Below are 23,469 nucleotides of genomic sequence, written 5' to 3'. Positions count from 1 at the left end.
TACTGAGAAATCTCTACTCCAGTCTTTTTTGTTTCTTAAAATGGGAAATCATCTCACATTTAATTGTGTCATTTTAAAATTGTACATTTTTCTGATATCAGTCCTCCTCTCTGTGATTTAGTTTTGTGAAAATGACAGGGGAAACATCACCTATCAGATGTTAATGGGTTTAGTAAGTTTATGTCTTCAGTTCCTTTTGCATCACTGAAAATGTCTTTGAAATACCCATCAGATCTGGCAGTGGTGAAGAGTAAATTTATTTATTGAATTAAACATAGGGACTCTTAGTATTGATACAAGATGAATTGGTACTATCCTTTCCTTCATCCTGGCCCTCCAACCACTGAGAGCCTTCCTTAGTGGGGTTGTAGGTATTCCCCTTGGGATTGTAGGTTATGTTGTGGGAGAAGCAATCAGTTTATTGGGGGTAGGCAATGCCTCTGGGCATGATGTCCCAACTGCTGGCTCTTACAATCTTCCCATCCCCTCTTTTGTAGAACTCTCTTAGCCATGTTGGGTATATTTTAAGTCTACTTCAGTGATGAGCTTTTAGGAGCCTCTGGATCTTGCCTTCGTAGGTGTTGAGTACCCTCAGGGTCTGTCTTTCACACTGGCACTGATTGTCAGGCTCATCATGGAAGCTGTTTTCTTGCTCATCTTCCCCATTCCTCTGTGGTTTCAGCTGGGGCTTGACTGAAGCATGAGGGGTAGTTTATCTTCTCAGATCTCACTACTGTCTGAAAAAGAAAAACAGATTCTCCAAATGAGAGTGAAGTCACCACAGGTTAAATGGGATAAGCCTTTCTAATTTAGAGAGAATTTGGAGGATGTATACCCTTTTAGCCAAAGACTAGAGGGAGTTTGACAACGGGGAGCATACTCTTTGTCTCCATAGTTCCTACTTCTAGATGTGGGTTCTTTTCCACTTGAGCAGATCCCTTAGCCAATAAGAAAATTACTGGTTACCCACCATGGTTGTGTGCCACTAATGTACTTGTGTGTACATCTTGCCAGGGTGTTCCCTTCGGAGTAGCTTAGACCCCTGGTTGCTGGGACTGGAGTTGGCCACTTTCTCCACGTGGCTCATGCAGCACTTTCCAGCACTAGAGGAGCTGTGTGGGTCTGGCTCCCTTCTGGGTTCCTGCCAGGTCACTCTGTGTTCTGTGCTGGTAGCATGTGCTGCCTTCAGCAATAGGGTCTTACCTTTTACCTCAGGCAGGTAATCAAGTGCTTTGACAGAGTGGTTGCCAAGACTTCCTTGCGGGGCATTGGTGGTATTCGTGGTGAGTATAGCCATCTTTCAACAGCTAATTTCCATCCCCCCTCATTGAAAAGTTCAGATTCTCTAAGAATTCTTTCTTCAGAATTGGTGTATCACATGTGTGTTTTTGGCTACTTCCTTAAAGATTACATAGCAGTGCTTTCTAGAACTTATCTGTGCAACTTCTATTCTGTTCCATTGACCTGTGTTTCTTTTTCTTTTCTTTTCTAACCAGTACTGTGCTGGTATTTTATTTTTACTATGGTTTTATATTATTTTTTGAAATATATTTTGTTATATCGCCAATAGTACATTCCGAGGTGAGGATATTTTGTCTGTCCAAGGGCTTTCTGTGCTTCCACATAATTTAAAATTCTATCTTTTTATTTCTGTGAAGATGGGCCCAGAACTTTGATTGGAATTGCATTGAATTTGTACATTTTCTTTCGTGTGGTGAACACTTTCAGGATATTAAAATCTGATCCATGAACATGGGCCATCATTTTGTTCAACTTCTTTTCTTTTTGGTATAAGTGTGTGTGTGTGTGTGTGTGTGTGTGTGTGTGTGTGTGTATGTTATTTTGTTTTCCTTTCATAGGTCTTTCACTTTTTTGGTTAAGATTATTCCAAGATATTTATTTCTGGTATTGTAAATGGGGCTGCTTTGCCGATTTCTTTCTTCATATGTTTATTTTGGTATATGCAAAGCTACTGATTTTGCATGTGGATTGGGTGCTCTGTCACTTTTCTGAAAGCATTTAGGAGCTCTAGGAATTTTGGGGTGGATTATTTTGGCTTAATAAGTATAGAATCATGCCATTCTCAATTAAGGCTGGTTTCACTTTTTCTTTCCAATTTGTATCCCTTTTATTTATTTCTCTGTCTCTGTCTCTCTCTTTTTTTTATTATTCCTCAAGCTAAGCCTTCAGGTAGTCTGCTCAATACCAATTAGGAGAGTGGACATCCTTGTCTTGTTCCAGACCATCGTGGGAATTCTTCAAGTTTTTCCTTATTTAGTTTGGGATAGGATTCAGGTCTGTTCTATGTAGCCATTGTTACATTGAGATATAACTCCCCAATTCCAAATCTGTCCTGTGATTAAACCATAAAGGTCTAATATATTTTTTCACATCCTTTTCTGCATCAATTGCAAAGATCATGTGATTTCAATCCTTAAGTGTAATGTATTATGTTTATTACTTTCTGTGTATTGAACCATCCCTACATCCATGAGTTGAAACCTACTGTTCGAGATGGATGATAGCTATTATGTTTTGGGATTTGATTTTCAGAAATTGTATTGTGAATTTTTGTTTCTATATTCATCAGGGATATTTGTCTATTGTTTTCTTTTCTTGTGTCTGTGTCCTATTTTGGTATTGGTATAATAGGATTTCATAAAAAGAATAAAGGGGTATTTCTTCCTGTAAAATTTTATGAAATAACTCTACAAGCAGTGGTTCTGTTCTTCTATAAATGCTTAGTAAAGTTTGGTAGTGAAAACATGTGGGCTTGGACTTTTTTTGGGTTGGTAGCTTTTAAGTAATATTACAATTTCATACGATGTTATTGCTTTCCTTAGATAATTTATATCTTCTCTTCTTAGTCTTGAGAGGTTATATATGCCAAGTAATTCTTTCATTCCTTGATGATTTTCTAATTTTGTATAATATAGCCTTGGGAAATTTATTCTAATAACTCCACCAATTTCATGGGTATGTGTAGGAACATCTCCTTATTAAACTGTAAACTTTTTTTTTCCTTTGTGCACTTTTTATTACATAGAAGTGTGACCTAATTCCTAAGTACAATCTAGCTGGGAAGATTCAGTCGAGAACAAAAACTAAACTTGTAATTTAAACTTAAGAAACTGTGTAGTGAACAATGGTGCTAGAAAAAGTTCTAATGTGTTATTTCTTTATTCACTGAAGGAGTTCTATACACGATGGTAAAGACAATGGCCAAACAAAACCATAAACTTTTTTATTAGAATCTTCTTTTTTCCTTTTGATCAACTTACTAAGGGTTTATAATCTTCTTTATTTTTTTAAAATTATTTTTATTTTGAGAGTGGGTGAGAGAGAGAGACAACAAATTGGTGCACCAGGATCTCAGCCACTTCAATTGAACTCCAGATGCTTGTGTCACCTAGTGGACATGTGCGACCCTGTCCTTGCCTTACTCTTGTGTGTCTGTTCTACCTCGGATCTGGAAAGAAGAAGATGGGTCCTTAGGCTTAGTAGGCAAGCACCTTAACTGCTAAACCATCTCTCCAGCCCCACCTTTTTTGGCATTTTTTTATCGACAACTTTTATACTTACAAATAATAAGACATATTTCCTTCCTCTCCCCCACTTTCCTCTTCACAAATCCACTCTCCATCTTATCCCCTTCTCTCTGTTAGCTTCTCTTTTATTTTGATGTAATCATCATTTCTTCCTTATTATGAGGATCTTATGAATTTAGTACTATGCACTGTGAGGTCATGGATATGAAGGCCATTTACTGTCTAGACAATTGCATTGGAATCAGTCTTACCTTCCTTGGCTTTTACATTCTTTCTACCACCTCTTCCAACCTGGACCCTTAGCCTTGGAGGGTGTGATGGAAATGTTTCAGTGCTGAACACTACTCTATTCCTTTTTCTAAGCACTATGGTGCTATTTGGGTCATCCCAATGGTCACCACCATCTGAAAGAAAAGCTTCTCTAACCAAAAGTGAGGATAGCACTAATATATGGGTATGAATATTAGTTAAAGTGTTCACAAGACAGTTTAGTGAGCATAATATATGCATTTAGCCAGACAAGAGCAGGCATTATACTCCTAATGTTCATGACCTCCTCCACTATATGCTTTTGATAAGGTTTTCGGTACCTGGCATGTATTCTCTCCCATAGAGCGGGCCTCCACTCCAAGTAAAGAGCAGTTGATTTTCCTGTTAACAGAAATGACACTACTGCACCTGTCTGGTTTTTTGGCTATTTGGCCAAGCTTGAAGCTTGTAGTGTCCATTGTTTTCACTGCTGCTGATTTCTGTTTCCCATATTGAACATGAAGTACAGCTTTGTCAGGCTTTCAGCTGGTCTACAGGGAGGAAGTGTTCAGCTCAACCCCAGATTAATTTCTCAGTGACCTTGTAGCCCAGGCATATGGTTTTCAGCAATAGGATCTTATCATCTATTTCTGGTGGGAAATCTTTAGAACCAGTTCTTCATTCCATTATGCTAAAATAGACTTGTGATGATCCAAGATGCTGCACTCATCTCCAATTCTATGATTTGTCACTCATCTCTCCAAATGAATAACCCTAACTTAGAGTTTTCTCTGTAGTCCACATGATGGATATCTTCATACTAACTCCAGTTAAAGAAGCTAATTTTAAGATGAATTTTAGCATGCAGCAAAAAGATATCTTTCTGAATGTGCAATAATAATTTTACATGCAAAACATAAAACTGATTTTGAGCTACCATCCTTTCATTAGCAATAATGAAAAACAATACGATAGATGAAAAATGATTCATCACTGGATACTGATCCATGGATACTGAATAATAAGGAGGTAGACTCCATTCCAAGAAAAATATGAGGATTATTGTCTTCAGTGTTATTGAGTAACTGACCATGTGGTATTAGATTCATTATAATTTTGGGAGTATAAGGCTTTTGAGTGATTATTTTTCCTGGTAATAGTAAACACACGGAGATTTGGGGGATTTTGCACGTGTGACTAATATGAAGTACTGAATGGATGTCATAGCAAATGATGTTTCTGACTGCAAGTGACACTGCTTCATGTCAGAAACCACAGGGACATAATACCCCAATATTCCATGTTTCTATAGAAGTTAAAGGTGGCATGGCCCTTCTTTTTCCATTTACCTTCACATATTAATTGGGATTCTATGCTGAAATCACCTTACATGATTTCAAATTATGTTCATGCCAACAGCTTGTTTATACATGATGGGGAACAAAACTACATGAACTCCTCCCTGAGATGTGTTTACCATAGACTGATGACATCATCACCCCTAGTTCAGAAGATAGTCTTTACAACATGTTTTTAGCTAGTGTTTTTCACCTGGATGTGGACCTCAGATGCAGAGCCCCAGGGCAATATGATACATATTCCTCTAGAGAGGGTGGTATTAGCATAACAGACAAGAATTGAGGGAGATCAGTGGCTTCTTAAGTCAACCATAGTAATAAAAACAGACACATATGCACATAGGAACATGTGATATATATTCATCTGCATGACACTGTGTTTCAGCTCTGTTCATGCTGTTAGCTGGAAGGCATGGAAAAGATGCTCTCTTTGATTTTTGTCTTCTTTCTCCTAAAACTTCCCCTCATCTTGTGCAGTTTAAAGGACAACAGCTGTCTTTGGAAAAGAAAACAGCACAGAGTTTATGGTGAAGATACACAAACCGAATGTGTTTTCTTACTTTATGTGAAACCCTTGCAGGGAAAGAGGAGGCTCAACATTCCTGAGTCACAGTAAGTGCTTTTCCATGTTGTTATTATTGCTTCATTATTATCATGGATAAAGCCTAAGAGGCTGTGGGTGGTTGACCAACATGCTGCAGATTCTGGTTCATGATATGACAATGATCACTTCCTTCCACTTTACTGTCAGTGGTATAATCATTTCTTTCTGATGCTTCAACAAAAGTGGATTATACATAAGTTGTGGGGATGAACATCTGGTATGGTTCCAATTTATGACTTTCATGAATGTGATACTAGTGATACAGGTTTTTGAGTTTCTCTGAGATAAGTTGGCATTAATTCATTGGAAGTGGCATGGCTGGATCATATAGTGGTCCTAATTTTAGACTTAAAGGGACATTCTCCATCCTGATGTCTACAAAAGCTTATATCCCTACCAAAAAAGTATACATGTTCAAATTTCCCTACAATCAGAACAGCATAGTGCCTTGCTTATGACTATGGACAAGATATTAATGTGTTTCTTTAAAATTTTCCTGGTATCTATGTATGTTTGTGATTTACCATATGCTAATTGGTAATTTGCTCCTATTTAGATAAATCTCTTTTAGCATGTTTTCCTATGTATTGACAGGATTATCTGATTTTAGTACTAAATTTTGCATTCCTTATGTCCTTGATACTAATTAGAAGTTGTATTTATAGCTACAATATGTTCTTGTATTATACAGCCTAAGTCTTTGATCCATTCTTTGTTCCTTCTGCTATGCAGAAACTTGTGGGTTTACTGAATTCAATTCATCAAGTCTGGTGATAATTTCCTGAGCCTTCCCTCATCTATCCCCTTTCCTGAACTCACATAGTCCTTTTAACTCAATTTTTTTTGTGCCCTTTATTACATAATTCCAACATAAATTTCCAATTTCCCCTTAAGTCTTTCCTTCTTGTCCCTTGCTAGCTGCTTGGACTCTACTGGCTTTTATTCTACCTCACATGCCAATGTGAGGAATTGCAGCTCGTATCCCGTGTGAGAGAGAACACTCGTCATTAAACCTTTTGAACCTGTGTTGCCTTACCTAGTATATTTCTCAGGTCTATCCAGTTTCATTCACATGTTATAATTTCAATTTTTCTTTATATTTCAATAAAACTACACTGAATAAATGTAAGCACTTTAATGTTTTAATTTGCCACTTCTGGGACATCTAGGGTGGTTCTACTTCCTATCCATTGTGAATAGAATGATAATAGACCATGAACAATGATCTTTACAGTAACTTATAGTCTTTTAATCAAGAAGAGATACAGATTCACTGTAGGGTAACTGTTTTGGTTGATTCAGGAAACTCCACACTGATTTCCATGATGGTTGTACAGTATACATCCCCACAAACAATGTATAAGTGTTCCTCATTACTCACAACCTTTCCAGCATTAATTGTCATTTGGTTTCTTGGTTATAGTTATTCTGACAGGAATGAAATGGAAGCTCGGAGTCCAATTTATTTTCATCTTTCTGAATGCTAAGAATGCAAAACCTGGGCTGGAGAGATGGCTTAGCAGTTTAGCGCTTGCCTGTGAAGCCTAAGGACCCTGGTTCGAGGCTTGACTCTCCAGGACCCATGTTAGCCAGATGCACAAGGGGGCACACACATCTGGAGTTCGTATGCAGTGGCTGGAAGCCTTGGCATGCCCATTCTCTTTCTCTCTCTCTCTCTATGTGACTCTCAATGAAGAAAGAAAGAAAGAAAGAATGCAAAACTTTTTTACATATTTATTGAACATTTGTTTTCTTCTCTAGAGAGCTCTTAATCCAGATGTATAGTCAAATTTTCACAGTGTTGTTTAATTTTTTTATTTTCAATTTCATGTGGTCCAAATTGCTGATTAGTGGTTATACTTCCTGAGTGACTGGTGTTCCACTCAGAGTCTTACCTTATGCATATATATTTTCTGTAGCGCTGCCTTAATGATCATGTGTTTCTTTAGACTGCTTTGTCACAGAATGTTCTTCTTCTCCTTCAATTATAATAGTTAACTTTGGTAGATATAATGCTCTGGGCCAGAAGTTGTCTTTCAGAACAAAGCATATATCATTCTCAGCTTTTCTAGATTTTAAAAATCATATTGAGAAATTGCAGTACTCCCTGTAGCCTGGTCTTTATAGGGACTAGGTGTTTCTTCATTGTTTGAATATATTATCTTTGTTCTGTGTGTTAATAGTCTAATTACCATATGGTGAGGAGAGATTCTTTTATAGTATTACCTGTTTGGTATACTAAATACATCCTATATCTGTATTGCTAACTATTTCCCAATTTTGTGGAAGTTGTCTTCTATTATTTGGTTGAAAATACTTAGTATGCATCTAGGTTGAAATTCTTCTTCTTTCATGCTTTGAGTTGTTATGTTTGATCTATTAACAGAGTCACAGACATATTGACATTCCCACTCATACATCTTATTAGTTTGTCTTTATTTTTGCTGAAATAGTCTAGACTTGTCATCCTGTCTTCTAGTCAGATATTGTTTTATCCTGGATCCATTCTATTGGTGAGACCATCTAATTTGGTGTTGTTTATCTTACTGCACTTTTAACTTCTAGAGTTTCACATCTTACTGACAAAGGGCTGAAGTCTTATCCTTGTTGACTGTGTGAATGCTGAAGGATGATAAGTCCCTCTTCCTTTTCTATGTTGTATCACCTGAGTTAATAATCTTTGTTTACATGTCTTAGGAATGACCGTTCCACCATAAGAAGACTGCAAGATTCTTTTTGTCTTCTAAGGGACTGCCTAAAATTGCAGGGATGACATATAGTCTTTTCAATAGATCATATATGGATTCTTATACTTTCCAAAATTACAACCTTATAAAACTCACCTTCTTTAATTTTAAAACTCTTTATTTGTACTCAATCATCTCATGATTTCTCAATTCCAATTCAGTGAGACAGATTCAGCATATAAAATTAGGAATCAAATCTAATTTTACTAAAATGTTTGCCTTTGGATTTGAAGAGTATCATGTTTAGATATTCACTGCTAATGACTACTGTAATCTCTTTTCAGTTTACCACCTGAAAAATATGAATTTGGCTTGCCATTGGAGTATGCACTTGATGAGATCAACAAGAACCCCAGTCTTTTACCTAACATGACTCTAGGATATTACTTATTTACAGAAATGTGTGATTTAAAAACAATTTATGATGCTCTATCTTCAGCCACAACACAGCTCTCCTCTTGGTTTCCTAACTATAGGTGTGGCTTGGATTTATGTCATGCAGCAATTTCAGGACAAAAATGGGCAACATCTTCAAGGGGGGGACCATCCATCCAACTTGAAAATGGCCCACGGGTAAGATTGTTCAGAAGTGGGGAGTAGGAATATTTTTATGTTGGCCTTTTTATGAGCCTGGGAAAATAGAAAGGAGGATACTGAGTTTATGTATGTGTTCATCTGTGTATCTCAAAGCATTAATCAGAGACATGATAGCATCACTCAACATGGTTCAGATGTTAAATTGTGTTTCATATCAGTTCTGTTCTCATAATGCTTCAATTGTTTTGTCTCCTCTAGCTTATCTATGGACCATTTGTACCTATGTTGAGGGACCATGACAAATTTCCTTATATATATCAGATGGGCACCAAGGATACGTCCCTGACCCTTGCCATGGTCTCTTTGATGGTTCATTATACCTGGAACTGGGTGGGACTGGTCATCTCAGATGATGACCAAGGTATTCAATTTCTGTCAGACTTGAGAGAAGAGATGCAAAGAAATGGACTCTGCTCTGCTTTTGTGAATGTTGTCCCAGTGAACAACCAGATGTACTTGAGAAGACATGGAATATATGATAAGCCTATTATGACATCATCAGCAAATGTTATCATCATGTATGGTGACACTACCTCTACTCTAGATGAAACCATCAGAATGTGGCAATATTTAGGCACAGGAAAAATCTGGGTCACCACCACACAATGGTATGATATCTCAAGTAAGAGATACATAAGCCTTGACTCATTCCATAGGACTTTCACTCTTTCTCAACACCATGGTGATATTTATGGATTTAAGAAATTTATTCAAACACTGAAATCTTCCAATTACTTAGAAGACATTTCTTTGGAAAATTTGGGGTGGATGTATTTTAATTGTTCTGTATCAGAATCTAAATGGAAAACCTTGTATAATTTTTCATCCAACACTTCACTGGAATTGTTCACACAGCACACTTTTGATGTGGCCATGAGTGAGGAGAGTTACCATATATACAATGCTGCATATGTGGTGGCTTACTCCCTCCATGAGCTGCTGCTTCAACAAGTAGATATCGTACATATGCTTATTGACAACAGACCTCAGAGTGACTGTGGGAAGGTAAATTGTCCTTTATGATTGATGTCTAGTGTCATCACAATGATTATTTATAGATTATACCAGAGCTGATAAATCCTAATTGTCAAGAAACTTTTCTCCAAATATAAGTATTTACACATTTTTTAAAAAAAAATTATTTTCATTTATCTATTGGGGGAGAGAGAGAAATTGGGTGCTTCAGGGCTTCCTGCCACTACAAACAAATTCCAGATGCATATGCCACTTTGTGAATCTGACTTATGTGGGTCCTGGAGAATTAAACCTGGGGTTTGGATTTGCATGCAAGTGCCTTACCTGCTCAGCCATCTCTCCAGCCTGGATTTCTACATATTTTACCTTAGTATGTTAGATGTGTGTTTTCTCATTAAAAAAGTGTAATTAAAGATAAACATATGGAATGTGTATCAATGATGATTGTGACAGAAGAGATTAACATGCCCAATTGTTTTCAATATTTATAATATTCACCAATCAGTCCTATAGACACTCAATGAATAGAAAGAACCTTTCTTTCTTAAAGTAAAAAGTTTATGTATCAACATGGTGTCTATCAGTTGTTTTTCAATTAATTTAGAACAAATTAAAAACATTCATATCCTCAATTTCTTATAGTCTTGAATGTAATCATATAATTAAATACTCTTAAAATTTATCTCAATCTCATCTGTATTACTGGAAAGATTTGCTTGTGTCATTTTTTGTAAGAGACACTTATTTAAAACTTCATGGCGACACTAATTAGATAATAAATTTATAATAATATCTGTTTTACACAAATAACCCTTTGAGAGTGACAGTTTAAAGAATTTGTGAGGTAGTCCTCACTTTTCGTTTGCTGTCTTAGGGTGGCCATGTTTATTTACCAAATGACACATCTCTTTCAGCTGAACCATTTACTGAAGAACATACAATTTACCAACCCTGTTGGAGACCTAGTGGATATGAATCAGAAAAGGAAATTAGACCCCGAGTGTGACATCTTCAACTTATGGGATTGTCAAGAAAGTTGGCAGGTTAAGGTGAAAACAGGACAGTTTTCCCCTTATCGTCCACAAGGACAACAACTGCAATTACTGGACGACATGGTAGAGTGGATCCCAGGAAGTGGACAGGTGAGATGAATGTAATAGTATATTTACATGGACATAAACAAATCAAATTTAATAAGATGTCATATCTAACTGCATGAATTTTATAGGTGCAAGATACTATCATTTGTGGACTTACTTTACACTTTTTAATTTTTTTTTATTTTTATTTATTTGACAGAAAAAGAAAGAGTGAGAGAGAATGGCTGCACCAGGGCCTCCAGCCACTGCAAATGTACTCCAGATGCATGTGCCATCTAGTGTCTCTGGCTAATGTGGGACTTGGGAATTGAACTGGAGTCTTTTGGCTTTGCCGGCAAATGCCTTAACCACTAAGCCATCCCTCCTGCCTACTTTGTACTTTTTAGATTGTCTTATTTGTTTTTTATTAGAAGAGAACAGATTTTTCCTACATATTTGTGCATGTAATATGCATTATACAAATGGTTTGTGTCCATTCTATTCAATTGTAGGTTATGGAAAATAGATTTATGAATGGCTTAATATGCTAAGGCATTGTTGCTATGAAAGGAGTAGTTAAAATCTGTATGTACTACTGATCATTTGATGTTCTTCAGATTCTTCCCTCGGTGTGTAGTGTAACTTGCATCCCTGGATTCAGGAAATCCCGCCAGGAGGGGAAGCCTCCCTGCTGTTTTGATTGCATTCCTTGCCCAGAGAATGAGATTTCCAATGACACAGGTAAGTTTAGACATTAGGAGAAATTCTACAAAATGTTTATTTTCTCTCTCAAGCTGACTGGATCCTTGGAAGGACCTGGAGAACATCTGAAGAGATTAAAAAAAAAAGTCTTCCTTTATCTAATAATGACATTTAAATGGTCATAAATATTTCAAATATAAATGGCACCCCCCTTTCTGATACCATTATATATAATACTTCTCCCATTAAAATCTTGTGAGGACAAAATATTACTACAAATTTACCCCCTTTGTTCTGTTTCACATAAGGTATTACCTGTATAGAGGTTATCTTCATGAACTGGGTTAGGTTTCCAATGAAAGTAATGAACCTAGCTTGGTGTGGTGATTTAAGACATTAATCATAGCCGGGCGTGGTGGTGCACGCCTTTAATCCCAGCACTCGGGAGGCAGAGGTAGGAGGATCACCGTGAGTTCAAGGCCACCTTGAGACTACAGAGTTAATTCCAGGTCAGCCTGGACCAGAGTGAGACCCTACCTCGAAAAAACCAAAAAAAAAAAAAAAAAAAGACATTAATCACAATATTCAGAATGAGGTAAGAGGGCCTGTGAGTTCAAAGCCAGCCAAAGACTGCAGAGTATGTTTCATGTCATACTAGGCTAGAGTCAGACCATACCTCCAAAGAAAATAAATATGACACACAGAGCATGAATCTTCCAAGCCCTTACCTGACTAGTACCCAGAAAAGTTGCTGACTCAGATCAAATGGGCAAGGAGTGATTGTTTTTCCTTAACAAATACATGATTACAGACAGAAGTGTTTGCCTATACATTTAATTCCAAAACATCTGATAAGAAGGTAGAAAAATCTCCATGAGTTTGAGGCCAGTGTAACTACAGAGAGAATTCTAGGTCATCTTGCACTATATTGACTCCCAGCTCAAGAATATCAGTAAAAAAATAAATAAAATAGACATAAAGGAACAAAAAGATAGGAAGAAAGAAGGAAAGGCAGACAAAGAGATAGGTATTTTTTATGGAGTTAAATAGGCTATGGTACAAATTACTCATAGTGTACGCTGGATTTTGTATTTTTCTGTACTTTACAAGTGAATAGAAAACTACTATATAGAAATGTGAATTCTGTGTGTTCCTATAAGCTTGTACTATATGAATCCCATAGACCTATGGGATGATATAATATTGATGGATAAGGGCTGGAGAGATGGCTTAGCAGTTAAGTGCTCGCCTGTGAAGCCTAAGGACCCCGGTTCGAGGCTCGGTTCTCCAAGTCCCACGTTAGCCAGATGCACAAGGGGGCGCACGCGTCTGGAGTTCGTTTGCAGAGACTGGAAGCCCTGGCGCGCCCATTCTCTCTCTCTCCTTCTATCTGTCTTTCTCTTTGTGTCTGTTTCTCTCAATTAAATAAATTTAAAAAATGAGCAAAAATATTTTTAAAAAAAATATTGACGGATAAACCTTCGAGGTAATCTTAGGACTACTTTGGAGAGTGTTTTTTTTAATAATTGAGGAATTTGTTATATGAACATATTGCACATAGGTTGTGCTCCCTTTGGGTCATGCTCTTATTCTCCCTTTCCTCCCCACCTCCTTCCTGAAGAGGTTCTTCTCATTGAAAATATTGGTATCAGTGTAGAGTGATGACTTCACCAGTCCGGGTCTGTGCGTGGGCACAATGATCAAAATTTACCCTTTTATCCTATGGCTCTAACTTCCTTCCCATCCCCTCTTCTGCTATTAAACCTGGTCCTAGAGAGTATGTTATGTCTCCTTTACTTTTCTCCTCTCAGCAACCTCTGATAGTTCCCTTGGCGAGTGCTGAGTCTCCTCCACCAGCTCCCTGGGAAATCTCTTAGTCTAGCAGTGTGAGAAGCACTCATATTTAATTCCAAGCTTCCTCCATAATTTTTCCTGGGCCCTGGCAGATGTGGTAGAGATGACATGTCTGCTGCTAGTCAGTTGACTTTCTTGCTTGTTATACTAATGGATTCTGGGTCTAATATGTACTTGCTGCTATCTGGCAAAAATATATTCTTTAACTAACACTGAGTGCCCTTTATCCAACTGGATAAGCATAGACATTTAGAAGACTTCTGGACACACATATCTTTACAGAAAAAAAAAAAAAAACCTTGGAAACTTCCTCCTGGGGTCTATGAATTCCAGGTTATAAGCTTTCTGTTTGGTACTAAGTACCAGGTACAAATTTCTTCCATCCTCCTAAGTAGGCATGATATCAACTTAGAGAGAAATTAATTCTGCCCATATCCTCTGTACCATTAATGTACCAGTGTATACATCTTGCCTAATAGGTTGATTTTTAAGTTTTTAGGATCCACTGCTTGGTCATACTCTTGGTGGCCATTATATCCAAGCAACACCTCATATAGCAATTTTCAGCATTTTGAGATTTAGCTGGGAGAAATATGGCTTCTGTGTCACATCTAGCATGATATCTCCATGTCCTGCAAACACAGCCTCTGGTGTTATCAGGAGCAGGATGTTGCAATTTAGATCTGGTGTATCCTCCAGTTTGTCTCCCATATTATGCATTATTTGGGGGACGTTGGGGCCTTTGTGAGTATGGGGAAAACTCCATTATGGCATTGGTATTTACCAGAAATAGCACCTTGTTTTAAGTTCAAAGTTCTTCTACTCTCATAGGACACTGATGCCCAAAATAATCCTTCCTCTCTCTTATTAAGACAGTTATATTGTTTAATTGGTAACCAAAAAGTTTCTAAGATGCTGACTTATGCTACCATTACTTTTGTGTATCTCTGCTGTTCCCTTCCTCCCGTATCCCAGCCCCTGCCAACACTTTCACCTTGTTTATTCATTTCTTCTACTTGACTGGTGACTATCTCCTCCTCTAATGCATCCAAGATTCTCCTTTCTCTAAGCTTTCCTACAACACTACTGATGCTTAACTGTACTTTATGAACAATTATAAGTATTCCAAGTTAGGATCTCCATGGGAGAGAACTCGATTCGTTCTTCTGTCGTATCCTGTGTAACTCACTTAATATGCTTTTATCCACATCCATCCATTTTCCTGGAAATTTCCTGATTTCATTACTTCTCTCACATGTGTAGAATTACATTGATTATATGTAGCATTTTCATTTTCCATTCATCAGTTGATGGGCATCTGGCTTACTTACTACCCTAGCTATTGAGAACATAGCAAGAAGAAACATGGTTGAGCATTATCTCTACTGTTAAGACTAGAGTCTTTCACGTATATGCCCACAAGTGGAATAGCTGTATGAAATTATAAATCTACGTTTACCTTTTTTTCCTTTCTTTTGAGGTAGGGTGTTCCTCTAGCCCAACCTGACCTAGAATTCACTATGTAATCTCAGGTTACTCTCCAACTCTCAGTGACCTAACATTCTGAGTGCTGGGATAGAGATGGGTTCCACTACCCACAAGAGGAGAATAGAGTGAGAAGGGTACACCAGGGCCCGTAGCCACTGGAAACGAACTCCAGATCCATATGTCACTTTGTGAATCTTGCTTTACAGGCAAGCACATTAACTGCTGATCCATCTCTTCAGTCTTGAGATCTTTTTCATTTTAATTATTAACAATATTTTGTATGGATATATCTTGTGTTAGTACTCTCTTTACATCATCTGTGACCCCATTCCTACAGGGACCCTCCTCAGTGAGGTTGCAAGTATTCCCTGTAGAGTAATGGTTTATGCATTGTGGGAGCAGCAGCCAGTTATTTTGGGGGTGGGGTGAGGGAGGGAATGCCTCTGGGCATGATGTCTCAAGCTATGGCTCTTACAATCTTCTGTCCCCTCTTCTGCAAATTTTCTGAGCTGTGGTGGGTGAGTTTTACATCTGCTTCAATGATGAGCCCTTATGAGCCTCTGGATCTCTGCTTTGGTAGGTGATGAGTATCCTCATTGTCTGTCTCCTTCACCCTGGCAGTAAGTATCAGGTTCAACATGGAAGCAGCACTCATGCTCATCTCCCCAATTCCTTTGTGGTTTCAGCTGTGGCTTGGCTGAAGTTCAAGGGTTAGTTTATCTTTTTGGGTCTTGCTAACTTCTGATGAAGAACAGATTCTCTAATGGAGATTGAAGTCAGAGTACTTTAAATGGAAAAAGCATTATTAAGTTAGGGAAAATGTGCTGTATATAACCTCTATTTTAGCAAAAGACTAGGGAAAATTTGACACTGGATGGCATAATCTTTGTCTCCATAGGATTGTGATCTAGTTTGTAATTCCAGATTGGGTTCCTTTACACTTAGCCAATCTCTTAACCAATCAGAAAGCTATTGGTTACCTACCAAGGCTATGTGCCACTATTGTACTGGCATGTACATCCTGTCAGTGTGTTTACTTCTGAGTAGTGTAGAACTTCGGTTGCCCAGATTGTTGATGGCCACTTTTCCCCAGTGGCTCATGTAGAGCTTTCAGCACTACATAGGCTAACTGTGTGAGAACAGGATGTCCTCCAGATTCCAGCCAGGTCTCTCCATGCTCTGTGTTGGCAACATATGGTGTCTTCAGCAATAGGGTCTAACCTTTTGCCTCAGGTAGGTAATCATGTCTTTCCTAGAAAGCTATCTTGATTTGGAGACTTTGTAGATCCCTCCAATCAACAACTCAATGTAGGTAGTGACCAATTCCTGGAGATGGGTGTTACAGGCCAGAGTCAAAAAAAAAAAAATCTTTTAAGCTTAGGCTTCATCCCACCCTCTTCAGGGACCTACTTTTCAGGTGCTCCTCCCTTCCTCCTTTTGAGGGTCATACCTTTTAGTCTATCACCAAGGATAAATGTTTCTATGGTACCAGTTCATTTTGGACTTAGTTTGTGTTTGTTTTTCCTCCCTGCCTTTCCCCTCCCCCCAAAACCCTTCAATCTCTATTGTCTGGGCCTTAAGTTGCCTATCATGTATGTCTGCAACGTGAGTAGGTCCAGCCCAGACAAATGAAACCATGAGCTGTTTGTCTTTCTGTGATTGTGTGAGTTCACTCAGTATGGTCTGTTCCAAGTCTCTGCAATTTTCTACAAATTTCATTGTATCATTTTTTTCTTACTGCAGAGTAGAATTCCATTGGGTAAACGTACCTCAACTTTGTTATTTTTTCATCCAATGATGGGAACTTGGTTGATTCCAGTACTTAGTTATGTCTTGAGCAGCTAGAAAACATCGTTGAACAAATATCTCTGTAGTGATGCATTGAACACTTAGGATAAATTCCCAGTAAGAAAATAACTGGGTCTGCTGTTAGCTCTATGTTCTTTTATTTCAGGAATCTCCATATCGATTTCCAGAGTGTTTGTACAAGTCTACATTCCCACCAACAGTGGATGAGGTTTCCCCTTCCCCTACATCCTTACCAATATTTGTTGTTGTTAGATTTTTGTTTTTTAATAATTGTCATCCTTAATAGAATAAGGTAGAATCTCATAGTTGTTTTAATGTGGGTAATGGTTGGGGATATTGAACATGCTCTTAAGTGTAAGTTCTACTTAGAACTCCCTATTCATTTCCCTCTCTGCCACAATTTTGGAGTGGGTTGTTTATTTTGGGGGGGTTCTTGGTAGATTATTGATATTAGGCTGCTGTCAGTGGTATAGCTCACCCAAATTTTCTCTTATTCAATGGGTATCCTATTGGCCCTGGTATGTTTGTCTGTTTAAAAGCTTTTTAGCTTCATGATATCCCATTGGTTGAGTGATCGTTTAATTGCCTGAGCTACTGGGTTTTGTTCAGGAAGTCTTTCTCCATTCCCATACAGTGGAGAGTTCTTCCTGTTTTTAATTCCAGCAGGGGAAGGTTTTCAGGTCTTGTATTGAGGTCTTCAATCCACTTCAATTTCATTTTTGGGTATAGAGAGATAAGTGCTTCTAGTGTCTTGTTGCTACATATAGATATCCAGTTTGTCCAACATCATTTGTTGAAGATGCAGTCTTTTGTCCAGTCTACATTATTATCAAAAACTTATAATTGCTTGACCTAAGGTCCAGGTCTTCAATTCTGTTCCATTGGTTTATGTTTCTGTTTTTATGCCAGTACCATGCTGTTTTGGTTACTATGACTTTGTAATATAGGTTCAGATAAGGTATGGTTATACCTACAGAGATGTTTTTTTTTTTTTTTCCCCTGAGAATATGTTTGTATATCTGAGGCCTGCCACCATTTCATTTGATGTTGTGATCAGATTTTTATGTCTCTCTGAAGAATGATGCTGGAATTTTTATTGGCATGGCATTAAATCTACATGTTACTTTTGGTAGAATTTCAATTTTCACAATATTAATTCTACCTCTCCAAGAGCATGGGTTGTACTTCCATCTTCTCAAGTCCTCCTCAATTATGTCCTTGAGTGTTTTAATGTTTTCCTTATATAGGTCTTTCACATAATTGGCTAGTGTTATTACAAAATATTTAGTTATTCTTTGCTATTGAAAATGGAAAAACCTTGATATTTTTTTCTCTGTATATTTATCCTTTTCATATAGAAATGCTACTTACTTTTGTGCATTGATTTTGCATATTGTCATTTTATTGAAGGAATTAATCACCATTACATGTTTGGAGATGGAGACTTTAGGGTCACTTATGTATAGGGTCATGTCATCTGTAAGTAGTGTTATCCTGACTTCTTCCTTTCCTATTTGTATTCTATTTCTTTCTTTCTCTTGTCTTATTGATTGGGTTAGTACTCCTAGTACTTTGTTGAAGGGCACTGGTGAGAGTGAGCGCCCTTGTCTTTTTCCCGAATTCAGTGGGAACTCCTTGAGTTTCTTTTCCCACTAAATCTTATTTGGGCTTTATGTGCTTTATACATAGCCTTTGCTGTGTTGCAATATAAACCCTCTATACCTAGTCTTCCCAGCATTTTATACGTAGCCTTTGCTGTGTTCTGATATGAACCCTCTAGTCTTCCCAGCATTTTGATGACTTATTGGTGTTTTATTTTGTCAAAGACCTTCTCTATATCAATTGAGATGATTGTGTGGTTCTTATGGGTAAGTTCATTTATGTGGTGTTTACATTGACTGCTTTCCATATGTTGAACCATTCCAGCATCCCCAGGAGGGAGCCTTCTTGGTCAAAGGGGATAATGCATTTGCTGTGCTGTTGAATTCAATTTGTGAGGATTTTGTTTAGGATCTTTGTATCTAAATTCATCAGGGATATAGGCTTATAGTTTTATATGCTTGTTGTACCTTGTCTGGTTTTGGTATTTGTTAAGTTGGAGAGGATTCCCTGTTCTCCAATTATGTGAAACAATTTGAGACAAATTGGCTTGCGTTCTTTAATGAATGCCTGATAAGATTCAGTTGAGAAGTTATTCAGTCCTGGACTTTTCTTTGGGGGAGGTTTTTGATTAGGTTTTCAATCTCCATGGATGTAAAAGGGTGGTTTCAGTGATTAATCTGTTCTGATTTTAGTTTTGTAAGTGGTATGTGACTAGGAATTCACCCATTTCTTCCAGATTAAACAGTATGTGAAGTAGAGGTTTTTGAAGTATGCCCTGATGATTCTTTCAATTTTATTGACGTCTGATGTGATCGCTCCATTTTTATTCTGATTTTGTTAATATGCATCTTTCCTTGTTTCTGCTTGATCAAATTGTACAGGGGTTTATTAATCTTCTTTATTTTATCAAAGAATCAGTTCTTTGTTTCATTGATATCTTAAATTTGTTCTTAGTTACCAATTCATTAATTCATCCTCTGATCTTCATTATTTCATTACATCTGGAGCTTTAGGATTGAATTCTTGTTTTCCAGTGCCTTTAGATGGACATTTAGTTTGATAATTTGTAATCTCTCTTTTGTCATCATTCAAAAGTTCAAATTCTGTTAAAACTCTTCAGAATTGGTATCTTCCATAGTGGGAAAAGTTTATATGTGTCCGTGAAAAGACCGTTTTTTGCTTTAATTTGAGATATAAAATTATTCCGTATAATCAAGAAAATCTACCTATGAAATCTATACTATACTATGTCTTCAGATTTTTTCTTTCTTTTGTGGGTGGTTGTAGAACAAGAGATTTCAAAACCTAACCAGAATTACAAGATAACATAAAATGATGGCTAAACAGAGAGAGAGAGAGAGAGAGAGAGAGAGAGAGAGAGAGAGAGGTTGAGAAATTGAGAGAATCCCTCACTATGCTTCACAAAGAAACAGTTACAAAAAATTCATAAAATATAGCAGTGAGAATTATAAAACCTATTCATTTGAGGGTGCTGGAACGCAGGATAAAAAAGTGAGAGGGTAACTGTAATGTGATATCATGCAGGAAATTATGTCGATCTTCCTAAACATATGGAAGCAGGCTTTATGCCCCACTATATGATCTGCTTTAGAATAGGTTCCATTGGCTGCTGAGAAAAATGTGTAGTCTGTGGACTTCTATAGAGAGTCCTGTAGATGTCCATTACGTCTAATTTATCTATGGTGTTATCGACTTCTGTTACTTCCCCATTAACTTTCTCTTGGAATGATCATCTACTGCTGATAGTAGAGTATTGCGGTCTCTGACGTTGGTGGTGATTTCTGTTTGTTGTCAACTAGGTTTTGTTCATGAATTGTGATGCACCTGAACTTGGTACATAAACGTTGATGGTTGTGATATCCTCTTGCTAGAACTTTCCCTTGCTGAATAAGAAGTGTCTTGTTTTGTATTTTTTGATAACTTTGGATTTGAAATTTGTTTAATCCTATATACTAACAGAGGATAGCTATACTAATAGCTATGCCTGCTTGTTTCTTGTTTCCATGTGTTTGGAATATCATTTTCCACACTTCTACCCTGAATAGGTGTCTCTTTTTAGTGGTGAGGTAGATTTCTTGAAAACAACAGATTGGTGGGTCTAATTTTCAGATCCATCTTATTAGCTTATGTTCCTTGATGTGTGAATTAATGCCATTAATATTTAGGGTAATAACTATGAGGTTTGATTTAATCGTTGTCATATTGTGGTGGATTATGTGGTCTGGAGTTTTCTTGGACTTTGTAGTTTTTTGGGCCTTCTCTGAGCTTGATTATTAGGATCTGTTTCTTGTTGGTACATGAGGTTGGTTATTTGACTCTTCTCTGTGGAGAATTCTCTGAAGTACTCTCTGTGGTTTTGGCTTTGTGTTCATATCGTTTTAAAGCTGACTTTTATCATGGAAGGTTTTCCTTTTGCCATCTACTATGAGAGATACTTTTGCTGGGTAGAGTAGTTTGGGTTGGAATCCATAAGTTCTTAGACTTTGCAGTGTTCCACTCCAGGCCCTTCTGGCTTACAGGCTTTCCACTGAGAAGTCTGAAATAATACTGATGGGGTTACCTTTATCTGTAATGTATTGTTTTCCATAGCTGATTTTAGGACTTTCTCTTTTTTATTGATATTTAGAGTCTTAGGGATATGTCTTAGAGAATTTCTGCTTTGGTCTAGTGAGTTTGGATTTCTGTTAGCTTTTTTGTACCTTGATGGTACTTTCTTTTGAGAGGGTGGGAAAGTTTTCTTCTATGGTTTTGTTGAATAATTTCTTCATGCCTTTGATATGAATTTATTCACCTTCTGGTAGTCCCATGATCTGAATGTTGGGTCGTTTAAATGTATCCCACTGTTCTTCCTGTTCTGTTCACAAACATATTTTCAGTTATTGCAACTTATGGACTCATGAGCTGTTTCTTTGTGTTTTGTCTTCAAATCCTGAGTTTCTATCCTCTAATTTGTGAGAGATTCTATTCAGTATTGGGCTTGTTCAATTGGGTTTTTGTTTTCTACTGTCTTTTTGTGTATAATTTCCATCCCTCGGTCAAGTTCCCTTTTTGGATCATTTTCTGATTTTCTTAATGCTTCTTAGATTTCATCCTTTTATTCATTTATATCTATATGGAGCTTAGCCAGCTAATTCTTTAGGCCTTTCTTTGTTTCTTTCTTTATTTCTTTTTCTACAGATCATTTCACTGTCTTTGGAAACCTTCCTGGTTCTTTTCTATTAGGTTTAATCCAGAGATGACAGCATTTATACAATTATTGGACCTTTGTTGATTTTCTGCAAGTTCTACTATTTGAGTGGCAAGGGTTGTATAGCTTGTATCTTCATTTTTGGCTTCTAATCCTATTGTCTCTTCTGTTTTGTTTAGTGACGTCCATTGTGGGACTGGGCAATCTTGTTGGTTTTAATTGCATTTGATGTTTCATGTTATTATTTTTGTGCTGTGGTCTGCTCATCACAGAGTACAAATCTTATTTATTTTAGGAGGAAGCTGTAGTTTACCCTGGGGGTCCTAGGTAAGAGGAAAGCCTAGGGCAGGGGGAACACTAGCCAGCTGACCTGGGTTTGCACACAGAGGGGCTGTTGGTATGATGGCAGTCATGCAGAATGCCTAAGGTCTGGAGAACTCTAGTGTATTACTCAGGGTTCTCTAGAGGGACAGAACTGATAGAATGAATTGTTTTAAATGGGAATTTATTGGATTAGTTACAACAGTCCAATAATAGCATATTACAGGCTTGAGAGTGAAGGAATTTGGTAGCTGCATAGTCCCTAGCCTGGATGCCCCAACAGTCCCTATATGGCACTGAAGGCCTGGAGGTGTCCTGGAGAGAGGCTGCTCTTCAGTCCACACTGGTCTTCAGTCCACACTGGAAAGCAGCAAGCAGCACCTGGGAGGAGAATGTTTTTATTTATTTATTTGAGAGTGACAGACAGAGAGAGAATGGGTGTTCCAGGGCTTCCAGCCACTGCAGATGAATTCCAGATGCGTGCACTCCCTTGTGTTTCTGACTAGTTTGGGTCCTGAGGAATCCAGCCTTGAACCAGGCTCCTTAAGTTTCAAAGGCAAGAGCTTAACCACTAAGCCATCTCTCCAGCCCTATTTTCTGTCTTTTTGACACAAAAGTCTCTCTTTTATATGACCATACTCTGAATACTTGGTCTTTTTAAGCTATCTTAAATTTTCCAAATGTTCTGCCCATAATTTTTTTGTGTATTTTCTGTGTCTCCTTTACTTGCTGATTTCATTGTGTTACTGAAATTTGCCTCCTGATCTGCTTTTTCTGTCTTGTCCTCAAGCCTTTGTAGTCTGTCCTCTTCATTATCTATTCTGTTCATGGGACTTTATTTGGAGACTTTAGATTTTGTTAGTTCATTTATTTTTAATATTTGTTCTAATGTTATTTGTTTTGCATTGGGGTTTGTCCATCTTGAGAAATCCCTTTGTGTTATAGGAATGCAGCAACACTGGCTTTATTTGGGCCTGTGTTAAGGGGCCTGGTCAGCTATGATACAGTGGTCCTGGACATACCTTCTATTTTCAGGTCTGGATTGGAAATTTTGAAGCTGAGCAGCCTAAACTCTGGGAGGATAATCTCCACAGGGGTTTGGCTAGGTGTCCTGTCCTGTGTGACCCTTGCAAGGAGGACCTTTTTTAGGCTTCCCTATGTAGGGAGCACAGTGCCAGGTGGCTTGAATGTGACATTGCTTAATGTGTCTGATACCCTATAATTCCTCATCTGGGTCCATGATGGGGCTATATTGGTGGCATGACTGAACAGGCACAGAACGTGCATGATTACCACTCTTCTGGGAAGCCTACTGAGTGCCTTCCAGT

General features: G+C 37.7%; 1 protein-coding gene across 1 annotated transcript in view; it reads left to right on the top strand.

The window, feature by feature from the left end:
• The first annotated feature begins 9,298 nt into the window (after positions 1-9,298).
• The window catches only part of LOC101599324 (vomeronasal type-2 receptor 116-like), a 29,729-nt gene continuing 15,558 nt past the window's right edge, over positions 9,299-23,469 (top strand). The window contains exons 1-3 of the mRNA XM_045130574.1: positions 9,299-10,108; positions 10,993-11,220; positions 11,775-11,898. Coding sequence (XP_044986509.1) covers positions 9,326-10,108; positions 10,993-11,220; positions 11,775-11,898 — 1,135 coding nt within the window. The 5' untranslated portion in view covers positions 9,299-9,325. The remainder of the gene's footprint in view (positions 10,109-10,992; positions 11,221-11,774; positions 11,899-23,469) is intronic.

The sequence above is a fragment of the Jaculus jaculus genome, chromosome 12, assembly GCF_020740685.1.
Source record: "Jaculus jaculus isolate mJacJac1 chromosome 12, mJacJac1.mat.Y.cur, whole genome shotgun sequence".
In the NCBI taxonomy this organism is placed as follows: Eukaryota; Metazoa; Chordata; class Mammalia; order Rodentia; family Dipodidae; genus Jaculus; species Jaculus jaculus.
Note: the sequence above shows the minus strand (reverse complement) of the source record. Positions and strands in the feature narration are given on the sequence as shown.